The 13,135-nt window shown below is 39.6% G+C and overlaps 1 protein-coding gene across 4 annotated transcripts in view; it reads right to left on the bottom strand.

Moving 5' to 3' along the window:
• Cdkal1 (CDK5 regulatory subunit associated protein 1 like 1) overlaps nucleotides 1–13,135 on the bottom strand; it is a 596,983-nt gene that overhangs the window by 105,154 nt on the left and 478,694 nt on the right. For all 4 annotated transcript variants that reach the window (XM_063259948.1, XM_063259947.1, XM_063259950.1 and 1 more), the window contains exon 12: nucleotides 835–897. In XM_063259948.1, coding sequence (XP_063116018.1) covers nucleotides 835–897 — 63 coding nt within the window. The remainder of the gene's footprint in view (nucleotides 1–834; nucleotides 898–13,135) is intronic.

Below are 13,135 nucleotides of genomic sequence, written 5' to 3'. Positions count from 1 at the left end.
GATGGGGAAATGTTAAGTATTTCTTAAAAATGGCTCTAAACGTGTTTCTTTTTATAGAAGCATTACATATCTATGCTGAAATATCTACAACTGAAGATAGGCCTGAGAATTTTTCAAATATGTGTGATGGAGAATTTGGGATATAAAATAAAACAAGGATGGCTGAATTTTTACAAAGCAGTAGAATGGGCCCAGAAGAGCTATTATACTGTCTTCTGTTCAGTGAAACCCTTCCTAGTTAATATTTCAGATATAACGCTATGTACTGTTTTCTATAAGAATTATTTATTCAGCAAAATAACTATTAGAGCAAAAGAATGAAGATGTGCAGTCAACATTTCAACTGTGCTTACCAATCCAAAAAACTAGTTTACTAATTACAGTGTTTGAAAAGAAAAAACAAAAGCAATTCGAAACAACAACTTTAACAACAACAATCATCCTGAAGTCTTGAGCTTTTAGTTACAGTATGTAACTTTTTTTTGGAGGTACCAGGGATAGAACATAGGGGCTCACACATACTAACTAGGCCAGCCCTCTGCCCTATAGCTAAAACCTGAGCCCTCCAAAACTAGATTTCAATGTTAATGAAATATAACCACTTTATAAATACAAATTTTCTGTTTTTGAGGGTTGAAAAATTAAAACTGAAATATAAGTTAACTGATAAATGTACTTCAAAATCATCTCATATTGATTAAAATTGCTATACATGCAGGACATTAGCTTAGAAGACATCTAACTAAATACTAGTCCTGGAAGGTTTTGTAATGAAAACACTAATTATAGTCATAAATTGTTAAGACCCAATAATGAATAAAACACTTCTCTTACCTTGTGATCATATGGATTGTAAGAATGAAATATCTGAGACAGATCTTTTGTCCTTTGCTTTTTCTGTGGAAATAAAACACAAGCATTGAGTTGATAGCTGATATGTAACCAAACACTACAGAGAATGTCTAAATTTAAAAAGTGATTACAGTAAAAGACACATTGTCGTTAATCCCCCTCAAAATTCTCTCACTTCAAATACACTTAGAATCAAACACAGGCATAATAAAAATACAGTGACTGCTGCTGCTAAGTGCCACCAGACAGAAAGACAGGCTTGTGAAAATATCACCACCTTATTTACCAAGTCTGGGACTGTGTGGCTTCTGGATCTTTGCCAAAGATAAAATGACCAGGAAGGCAAATGTTTTGAATCAATTCAGGACACTGGGGTAGTCAAAATAGCGCACCTAAAGACATTCAGGAAAGAGGACTTCCAGAAGTGCTTCAGAAAGTGGCAAGAATGTTGAGACAAATGTGTTCAAAACAAGGCGGAGGAGTACAGTGGTACCTTGGTTCACAATGCTTCTGTTTGCAAACAACTTGGTTGACAAACAGAATGAACAATTCTGCGTATGGTTCCAAATCTTCTAGGCACACACACGCATACAACTGAGTATTACTTTAAAAGAAAAGTGTTATTCTGAGACAAATGTAAAGCGCCTGACTCCCCTGCTTTTTTCCTATGACAGAAGGAGCACTGTTTGACCAAGGGTCGCCACTACCCCCATCTCTGCTTCTTTTGCTCTGGCTGTCCCTCATCCAAGGATGGAATAAAACAGTTTGCGTCGGTGCCCTCCCAGGTTGCTTCATGGCTGCTCTCTGGGCTATTCTGACAGGAGGTGTAGCTCAGCCGTAGCTGTGCACTCCTCTCATACTCTGGCAGCTCCGGAAGCTGCTACCTCTTTGAAGGAACAATGGGAAACAATCCATAATGGGTCAGAGACCGGAGAGGGATCTAGGCCCATCATAACATCTTGATCCTCCCAAGCCCTAATAAACTGTGAGGAACACTTAGGCAGGGTAAACATGCCCTGGTTTCAGGCCTGCCATTTTTCATGAAGACTTAATAGCTTTCAATCAATAGCTGGTTTCTTTTCTCTGATATTTGTTTGAAGCACTTTTGCCATAACAGCTGGGGCTATCTTGGACACCTGGAATCTGCATGGATCAATCACAGGCCTGCACTTGGATCAATCAAGGCCTGAATCTGAATCAATCACAGGGCTACTAATGGACCAATCACTGGCCTGTAGTAGCTATATGTAAGCCCTGCATCCTGTTGCATGTCGTGGGTTGGCCTAGGAGAACTCCCTCTTACTGTGCAGCTGCACAGATCTTGCTAGAATAAAGATTTGCTCCAATGGTCTAGACAATCTGCTCATGATACATTTCTCAGGTAGCATGGGCTTGGAAGATACTCTAAATCTACTCGGCATTCTTACAGAGAGGCCCTCTGAATGAAAGATCAATAAATACTAGGCACTATTATCCCTGAAGAGCTCCAGAGCCCAACAACCAATGAAGATCAGCAGCCAAGAGCAGCACCCATCAGAGTTGACTGATGCTGTGTAGAATAAGTCCGTGTGAAACTGCAGTTGTGACCAGTGGTGTCCAGCATGAAACTGGTGTCCACTGGTGGTTTTAGGGATGCTAGCAGAGCTGAATATCACTAAGTCCTGACTTTTATCTGAATCAATGAAAGGTTCCCTTAATGGAGGGGAGACAATTCTATATACATTGTTTGAAAATTTACTTTTTGCCACTTTATACTTTATCCTTGACAAATTTCATGCTTGTGTAAACAGATCTAGTAAGTCTTTACTAAAAGTTTTCAAGTCTAAAAGTTTAGAAATTCAAACTTCTATGATTCATTTTGATTTTTTAATATAATGAGTCTTTGCATAAATACACTTGCCAGCTTCAGAGTCTATACTGCTTTAAAAGATGAATCATGGAAGTACAGGTGCATGATCAAACAGTGAGTACACTTATTACCTCAAAAGATGGACACTATTTCAATCTTCCCTCTCACCCAGCATGAAGGGGAGAAGGAACTGCACCATAAATTGTAAATTCTTAGGAAATTTCTCTTCCATTTAGAGGTTAGTACATTTCTAAAGTTACAGAACAGATGAAACAGTTTTAGTACAGATAAAGAATATTTTCTCAGCAGCTGATGATAGAATTTATTTATTACAATTATTTCTTGTCCATCATGGGAATAGCCCAGTATTTCATCTTAAAATTCTGTCACGCAAGTGGTTGGTTTGTTCTTAACATTATTCTCATCTTTGTTTTGGAACTACTGGGCTTCTTCAGTCTTCACTAGTGAGTGAATCTTTGCCCGGTATCCATGTGGCCCAAGGGAGCACATCTTACCCACTCCAATGTCCTTAAGGATATGTCCATCATTTTCTGCCCAATGCCAGAGATCTGAAGGGACCCCCTGCCTCAGGTTTATATAATATTCTGCACCTGCTTAGCTAGGCAGTTGGATTTGATAATTAGGAGTCTGTGTTAAAGTTACTTGTATACAACTGCAGTGTTTTTCAATGACCATTTTCTCTATTTTAGAACTATCTTGGAGTCCCAATCCCATTGAAAGTCTATCAACTCTTAGTCCTGCTAAGAGCCACGTTGTGAGCCTCTGACTGAAAGTCATCCTTTTCTGTGGTTCAGCTGAAATTCCTACTTCTTCCGTTCTCCTGTGACTGGTGCTTCTGACCATCTAAATATAAAATAATTTAACTCTGCTTTTCTCTGAAAAGCAAAGATGCATCTTTAAAATGACTGGAAATAGTTTCCTTGGCTAATGAAACTTTAGTCTTGTAAACCTTGAGTTCTGTTTTGAATAAGTCATTTGACCATCAAAATTTTCATTAGCTTATAATTATCTCTTTCCTTTGCCTACTCCCACTGAGTTGGCTTACACTTCAATCAGAAGAAAAATGATGAATGCTAACATTTCCTTTTGTAGGAGACTTGACATAACACACTGGAGAACTTTTTTTTCATAAAGAATTTATGCTAGAGAAGATGAAATTTTAGGCAGCAAATCAATATTCAACTTAGAAAGTGTCCCAAGAATTCATCAATTTCAGAAATGGTTGAACTATGAGCTTGAATTGGCAGATAAATAAGGCATGCTCAGAACTTGCTTTGTATGAACTTTGTTAGGTAGGTTTCGATTTGATGTCTATTTTGACAGCTAAATCTTAAGTTTTTTTTTTTTTTTTTTTTTTTTTAGTTTTCTGTTCTCTTTTTTCCCTTTCTTTCCTTTCTTTCTCTCTGAGACTGAATACTGGACCTTGCATATTACAGGCATGTGTTCTACCACAAATTGATACCCTCAGCACTATATATGCCTTTTCTCAGAAGCTACTTCTGATAATTTGGGAGGGAAGGATATGAGGCATAAGTAAATATGCAGATTAGACCCCGATGAAGCCTGATGGAAACCAAAGCCTTTTTCTGAAAACAAATTTGTTATATCCAAATACAGGAAAGTCCTGGCTAAGAAGCCTACATATATCTATCCAGTTTTCTGAAAATTATTGCGACTGTTCCTCTGAAGTTAGAGGCCCAGTGGTGCATGTTCTGGAATCTAGAACAAGAGCTGGCAAATTATGGCTGATCTAGGCCAATTCCTATTTTTGTAAATAAAGTGTTATTGAGACACAACCATGCTCATTCATTTATGTTATTATTTGACTGCTTTCTTGTTATGGCAGCAGCTCTGAGAAGGTACAACAGAGACCATATAACCTTCAGACATTATTCAAACACTACCTTACCATCTGCTCCTGTCCCTTTTTATAGAAAATAGTTACCCCTGACCTATACTTCTAGACTCTGTATCTTTGACCATATCTACTTGAGTAAATAGTTCTTTAACCTAAAATCAAATGAACAATTTAACTATCTTGCAAAAGTCCTGATCCTTCTACTCGCTCAGTGAAGACAGCTGAACCGTAAGTTATATCCTGACACACCAGGATAGTCATACCAGGCACAAGAATTTAACTGCTGTGTTTCCAAGGTTTTCACTTTCAGTGCCTTCTATGAACACATACCTAACACTGCAAGTTGGTTTCCAGGCCATTTGAAATAAATATGATCCTCATAGCCTTATAGATTCACTCTGTAACTGCTGACCACAGCAGTCTGAGAAGAGATCCTTTAGTAAATCCTACAACTAAAGTCATGGAGAAGGGTTCATTTAAAAGCAACTAAGATAAGACCGTAAGTACTGGTGAACCAGCTTTGCATGTAGGCAGTGTTATAGCCACTGCTCTGTAAAACATGTTGAGCTTTGCTATCAGCAGTTTTAACTGAAACCAAAGCTGAGCCAAAAATGGAATAATTAGGTATGTTCCTATTGCATCATAATGCATGTCTAAATTATCTCCCACTTTTCAGCCTGTTAAAACAAACATCTCAGTCATGCAACTGCCTGTTAGTTCTCTAAGTGTTTAAAAAGTAAACACGTCGAACAAGTTGTGTGATGAACTTGGAATGAGGGTGGTCAAAGTACGGTGAGTGTGCTAAGCACTTCTCCCAGAATCCTACAAGGTACCTTCAAGTCACCTTCATCATCCACCCTGAGGCACAGACGACAGAGATGAGAGGGTATTTCAGAAAGTGCATGCTGAGTCCTGCAGTCTCTGTGGGCTGCAGCAGGGTTTGCAGGTGAGGCAGGACATAAATTTGAAAAAACCTCCTGGATTCCCAAGAAGCTGAACATCTGTAATCTCCATCCTACCATGCCTGACAAATTGCTTTTATATTCTACTCTCCAAGGATTGTAAATGCTGAAAACTACTTTTCCTCATACTCATGTGCAAATTCCCTTTCAGACAAAACCAAACAAAACCAAGGCCCTAAGGGACCTTTCTATCAAAGGTTTTGGACATTTCTGTCAAAGGTTTAGGACAGAGCTTAGATCTGACAGCCTCCCCATGAGACAGAATCTGCCTATGAACGTGAGGTTACACAATCAGCTGAGTCAGCAAGACCCACCAACCCTACTTCTTCAAAGCCACATTTAGTGCTTTTTCCTAAATGCAGATTACAGCTTCACCAAATAAAGTACAGTTCCTGTTAGGTTAAACTATGGATTTCATTTCTACATGTGGATTCTGAAAAACAGTAACACCTACAAGCTTTCTACATGCTTGATACATTTCAAGTATTTTATAAAAATATGCAAATACTCATCATACTGTACTTTGTGGTGAGAAGTCAAATGGGCAGGCTGGAGTTACAATACCCGGATTTTTTTCTGGCTAGTGAGGCTAAGAAGTGGTTACCTGGTCAACCTGTAACTTGCAGGTAGCAGCAGAAGGTTAAGAGGCGAAGGTAAGTGGTCAAGACATTCTGAACTGGACAGTCGGGTCCTGAATGGCTGAGCTTTGTGTCATGCAGAGCCACTTGAGGCAACAGGACAGTGATGTTCTGGTGGAGACTGAGAGCGTCATACTCTAAAAGCTTTCCAAAGAAACGAGTCAAATCCCAGATAATGTAAAGACTAGGAAGAAAAGACTAGTGTGTTCTGACACACTAGTGACATTCAGAGAACTGGATGCTAAGACAGAAGGGCCAAAACAGCCAGCAGGTTCAAGATACAAACAAATGAGAGCCACAGGCAAAGAGATCATGAAGAGCGTCACAGTGAGAACAAGAGTTTGGCAACAAGCTGTGAGCGACACTGAAGTCAGGGGAAAGAAATAAGGTAGCCAGGAAATCTTCCTGAGCTGCCAAGTGAAGGTCTTGGGGCCTTAAAGTACGCTTCCCACAAGGGCAGACAACACTGTCAGAATGTGGGCCCATGAAACTGAAGGAAAATACGGCTTAGTATCGAGTTCCAGTTTTGATAAAAATAGGAATGAAAGAGTTGCGGCCATAGACAGATTATGTCATTTGGGAACTCTAAGGAAACAGGCACATGGGAGAGGGAGGAAACAAGGAGCTTTGCTGACTTAAAAAAAAAAAAAGGCTTGATGATTAGAACACATGATGTGAGAAAGGTAGCAATAAATGACCAAACATCTACTTCAGGAAGAAGAATGGTATTAGAGATAGAGCCCCATGTGAAACCAGGGCAAGCTGAGAAGGTTGGCCCAGGCGAGAAATAACTAAGATGTAAGACAGACAGCAGGTGGGGCCTGATTAGATAAGAGGGCAGGAGGGGCAGGAACAGAGGAGTACTCCAAGACTTGGGGCTCAGTGAAGGAAGGGGAAGGAAGTCTTTCATGGATACAAGGATCTAGAATGAGAAGCATTCTATGGGTATGGGCATTGGGAGGCAGGAGAAGGGAATGCAGGTTTGAACATTATGAATTTGAGAAGGCTGGCAGACAGTAAAAACAGAAGTTAGATGTGAAGGTATTTAAGGTATGGTACTCAGAGGGGAGATGGGCCCCACAGCTGCAGGAGTCACGAGGGTACTAGTGTAATTTAGGGCAAGTCAGGGATGCAAGCACGTAGGGAGTACACAGAGGAAGGGAAAAGACTGAAGTTAAAATCCTGGCAAATAATAGCTCTCCGTCATTGGGCAAGGTCCCTGTTCTGAAGTCTTGGAAAGTGAGGGAAATAGATTAGGCCTGCAGTCCTTGACTTTTGTTGAAGTTTATAACGATAGGGGAACCTCTGAAGTACACCAGTGCTCCTGTCCCCCAGTGCCTCTGATTTAATTGGTCTTGTGGGACCCTGAAAGTGCTCAGGTGTTTCCAACATGTTGGCCAAAGTTGAGAACCAACCACTGGCTGAGGCAATCTATGAGGTGTCTTCCAACTATTAACCTCTATTCGGCTAGACGGCTCCCCACTGTCCTCAGCTCTTGCTACTCTGTGTTCTCAATTCTATCAGGTACTTTCATTCTTAACCTCTGTGTTATGCCTGCAGCTTTGCCTTATTTCCCGACCTCTTCCTTTACTTAAAAAGAGACTCTATATGCAGGAATTCCTCTGGGGCATACTGAGGCTCTGGCTGTGGAACAGGCTGCTGCTCTGTATCCAGTTCCCTACTTAGGCAAGTCTTCTGAAGAACAAATGGAAAACCAACTGAATAGATTTGAACCTTTACATGACAATGTGTGAAACATTGAAAATTAAAAGCATTTGACAATATCAGCCTTCAACCACAGTCACTGTCTTCTACTGTATATATAGTGTCCCTAAGATGGCAATCCACAAAAATACCCCAATGATTTGCAAATGGAAAGAAGCCCAAGAGATGGACGGAGGGAAGGAAGGGACACAGAAAGAATTAACCTATTTATGCTAAAGGCTGCATTGTTTTGAAGTTTTGCGTGAACTTCACATGTTACCTAAAAAAATTCTAGGAAAGAGAATGTGAACAGAAAAGAATTGTTCTGTTGTTGTGGTTGTTCCAAAAATGGAACAGTAAGCACTGAAGGGTTAGGTGGACTAGTGCTCCGTGAGGAACACAGTCTCTGTGCTACAAACATGGACTAACAAAACAGTACAAAAAGTGAATACCCCAAAACACAGAGAAAAGGCAGTCTCTGAAATCTTAATCCATCCCTCTTCCTGCCTCCCCTTCGCCCCCTCTTTCTTCCCTTCTTCTTCCTCACCCTCTTCTTTTTCTTTTGGTGCTGGGAATTGAATTCAGGGCCTTGAACCTGATGAACAAGTGTTCCGCCACCGAGTTCCATTCTCAGCCCTCCTGCTTTTCCTAAGGCACATGCAACAAAAACTTCCTTGTTCTAGGATAATAACTCCTCTGTGATGGCAGGGGAAATAAGAAAACACAAGACCACTCTACCTCATATGCTTTTTCTCCCCGTTGCCTCTAGTAAGAACTGCAAAACAACTGAGATGACCACAAACACCAACTGCTTCTGAATTCCTTTTTCTCCATCTAGTTACAGAAAATTCAAGAACTGTCACATTCCTCAGTTTCTCACATCTCCACCCTGGTGGTAGTGATGGTGGTGGGGACATGGTGCAATTATTTTTTAGAAAACAGTGAAACAGTAGACATCTAAGACAAGCTGCAAAATAGGTGAGTGAATCTGTTTGACCCAACTGCAATGGTACTCAAATTTAACTAGGAGAATGTACAGCCGATTTTAAAGCACAACAGATGCCAGTGAGAAACATCTTTTCTTGAGACCTTTAATTTCTGAAATAGCCTGATGGGAAGGAAGTTACAAAAATCAGCTTTTCTGTTCACAAAGGTGGTGGGTTATGTCACAGGTGCCATTTACTGTGGTAGGACCTGAACAAGGCCACAAATACAAATAGGCCTGGAGTCTTGCATTATTGCAGTGATATCTGAGAAAATGAAATGCAAGGAGCCTGACTTCTATCAACCTTCCCTTATTTTCTGAAGAATATATGTCATTCTTTGGCCACAAAGACATGGCAGGCACAAGAGGACTTAACTCATTTTATTAATAGCTGTGCCCAAATGAGTAGCTCTTACAGGGAATGGGACAGAAACTGCTTCAAACTAAGCCAAAACCCCTGCAAAGCAAAAGGACTAAGTCAAAGGGCCCCTAGGACCACACACCACACAACAGTTCATTCAAATGTTTTTTGTGCAGTTAACTTTTGGGTGCTCAAAACTAGCAGGCAGGAACATGAGTTGCTATAAATATCAATTCAGTATCACTAATCTCCATCCTGCCATTCAGACTAACCACAAAAGAAAATAAGCTTTACCTCTTATCTAGATTATTCGAATAATGTTTTCTTTCCTGGACTACGTGGGCTCAATCTTCACATTCCAAATCAAGGGTTGGCAAAATACGGTCTGTGGGCCAAAAACTATTTGGCTTCTAATTCTGTATACTCTGTGATTTGTTTTATACTTTTAAATGACTGGGGGAAAATTCAAAAAAATCAGTGCATTTCTGACAGATGAAAATTCTATGAAATTCAAATCCATACATAAAGTTTTATTGGGACAACCACTCTCGTAACTTACATAGTGTCTTCTACTCTTTTGTGCTCACAGGCCAGAGCCGAGTGGCTGCCACAGAAGGCACATGGCTTGTAAAGCAGAAACTGTTTAGCATCTGGCCCTTTCTAGACTTTGCCAGCTTTGGCTCAGAATCATTACTTTGCAACTCTGGCCACAAACTGTAATAACCTGGATACTGAAGTAATACTTATGTCTGGGTCTGATTTAATTGATCTGGGGTGCAGCCTGAGAGTCGGTATTTAAGAAATCTCCCTAGGTGAGGCTAGCTTGGCTCAAGGGTTTAGAATCACTGTTTAATCCACCATTTTCCTGAAGTCAGAGTGAGTTTTCAAGTGTGAGGCCATCTAATGCCACTCTCCACTTTTAGAAACTTTCAAGGGCCACAGAATCAAGTTTCAAGTATTGTATTAAAGCTTCTCCCATCTTTGACACTAACCCCAGAAACAACATTTTGCTCTTGATAGATCTTCCATCTTCCTGACCCTGCATCTCACAGAAGTTATTCCCTCTGCCAAGAATGTCACTGCCACTATCTCTGGGTTCTACGTTCATTATGAAAAGCCCAGTGTGAGCACCCTCCCCTTCCATTCTTTATCTTCCCAAATAGAAATAATCTTCTAAGCCATGCTAGCGCAAAATCTTTACCTACATTCATTGTATAAACTCTTCATTGACGAGAGAAACAGAGGCTTGGTCCTTGGGGGAGCTACCCTTATTTAAAAAAAAAATATTTATTTTTTTAAGGAAATAAAACAACCAGTAATTGGGGGTCCTCTGCTAATACTATGAAAGTGTCATGCAAATGGAAGCTGTCCATCTCCTTAATTCCACCATTTTGGATTTGCCCTACTAAGCCTTCAAATCCCTCAAACTACTCCCAGTACTTTTCCCTTTAAGATCTCCCTTTATTGCACAACTGCAATCTATCCCTTGTTAGTAACTTCGGCTTGCCCACTCCTTTGTCCTGTATTTCCTTTAGAGACCGCCTCCTCACAGTGATCCAGACGCCTGATCCTAAGAATCTGAGACTGTGGCTGAGTCAGTACTACCTGGTGGCTTCCTGTGTGTAGATACCCAGCTGCTGTTTTTGTCCCTACAAAGAGCTGCCCAACCATTTTTGCTGTCTTGCCTCTCACCAGTTATATCTGAAATCCACTCTTGGAGCTCTAAAACATAGGTGAAATTTCACTCGTCTTTCACATGCCCATTATGTGGCACGTACCATACCAGTGAGACAAAGCAAGTGGACTATAAGCTGATCGGGAGAAATAAAAAAGTGTTATACTTAATCAGTCATATAGTAAGTGCTAAAACATTTGCTGAACAAAACCTAAAAATTCTGAATATTAACATTTGGTATTAATACCAAGTGGCTGTACTAATGGATGATCTGTTCATGATTCTTAAATAGATTAGTAAATCAAATGAAATTTTTATGTTGGATAGAATTACTTTTGTAACTATAAATGGTACTTCAAGATTATAAAGTGTTTCAGCATTTGAAACATATTTTTCATGAAATTTTGCCTGAATCAATTTATATTCTACAAACAAGGTGTGTGTGTGTGTGTGTGTGTGTGTGTGTGTGTGTGTGTGTGTTTAGTGTGTTTGAAACCTTGTACAACTTGCTCCTTTTTTGATGACCCGGTATACAAAGTACAGGGGACAAGTGAATGACAGCATTCAGTATCTTCTGTTGGGTAGAAAAATGTTAAGAGGGATAAAACCAATAGCCGTATTGTAATTTATCCTTATTTTTAAAAAAATAAATAAGGAAATAAAATAACCAATAATAGCTAGGGAGGTAGTCTGATGAATGCTTTGCTCCTCATATTTTAGATACTAAAAACCTCAGAGAACAAGAATAAGCTAATATGCCTCAGGAAGGTCCTGCCTGCCCCTTGATAAAGCAAAGAGTTTAATCTAATTCCCATCGAACTTCTTGCCCAATAATTTTTTTTTTGTCTTTTTCATTTTTATCGGTACTGGGAATCGAACTCACGACTGCCTGCTTGCAAGGCAGGTGCTTATGCCGCTGAGCTTAACCCCCAGCCCCTTTGCCCAATAATTTTAGTACTGGTTGAGCACCTCTAATCTGAAAATCTGACACTTTTACAGCTTTTAGGATTTTACATTTTTCAATTTAAATTCTCAATATCAAAGTGTATACAAATATTCCAAAACCCAGAAAACTTAAAAACTGAATTTCTTGTTCAAACCATTTCACAGACACAACTTATAGACACAAACATTGCTCATGCATCAAGAGTTTAATTGCTATTTCTAAAATTTAAAACGTTTCCTTAACATATGACAACGTACCTGTTCTCTCAGTGATATTTCAGAAAGATTAGCAAGCTATAGTGTTAAGACTGTGCGATCTTCACAACCCAGCAGACATTGTGGGGCAACAAATGTGCTAAAACACCATTTTCATCTTTAAATTTTATATATTTCTTGAAATTAAGGAGTGTAGGGCAAGTGGTTTCAACTTTTCTCACTTCCTTAATAATAATGTTTGATAGCTGTGAATTACTTTAGTATGCACTGTTTTCAATTAGGCAAGATGCAAAGCAAAGGAAATTAAGTTAGAGATGTATGTATGAGAGTAACATTATGTAACTGGACAAAATCAATGCAGTGTGGGTTTTGCTAATTAGCATGTTTGGAGTAGATTTCTGTAGTATTATTAAATATATCTTTTCTTTTTATTTAGAGAGCAATGGTAATGTGCTCTTCCGAATCTAACTCTCACTGAGGTTGAGCTTGGGAGCCTGATATTGTAGGCACAGAATCCGGATCTGCACACCTATTAACACTCAGAGACTTATACCAGCTTCCAGAGGCTGATCCATAGCACCGGGTGGGGGTGGTGAAAAAAAAGAATGGAGAAAACTAAATTTCTCTGACCCACAGATAAGCCTCTAGACAGTTTAAAAAACTGTTCAAAATCAATGCATCTCCCATGTGACCTCAAATAAACCCTTGTGTCACCCCATTTGAGGAGAAGCTTGAAAACTGTTCTCTGCCAGTTATTGCTGAGTATCCAGATAAGCCCACAATTCGTTTTTATTATGATTCCATGACTGGGACCTGGAAGGTCAGACATGACAATGTAGGCTTGATAACTCTCCTACTTGCTACATCTAATTTAGCACCTATTGTAAAAAAAAAAAAATCATTTCTATGAGCAACGCAGCCATCACTAATATCTCTCGCTGCCGTATCACACCAATAAGAGGAGTCTAAAATTCATTTCAGGGGTGGCTGGGCTTTTTGACCTATTTTTTCCTCAAGCACTATGTCAAAAAATAGGCTTATTTGTGTTCTATATATTAAACATACACTT

Source organism: Cavia porcellus, unplaced genomic scaffold (genome assembly GCF_034190915.1).
Source record: "Cavia porcellus strain 051 isolate PalLab524CR breed Dunkin Hartley unplaced genomic scaffold, mCavPor4.1 scaffold_13, whole genome shotgun sequence".
NCBI classification, from domain to species: domain Eukaryota; kingdom Metazoa; phylum Chordata; class Mammalia; order Rodentia; family Caviidae; genus Cavia; species Cavia porcellus.
Note: the sequence above shows the minus strand (reverse complement) of the source record. Positions and strands in the feature narration are given on the sequence as shown.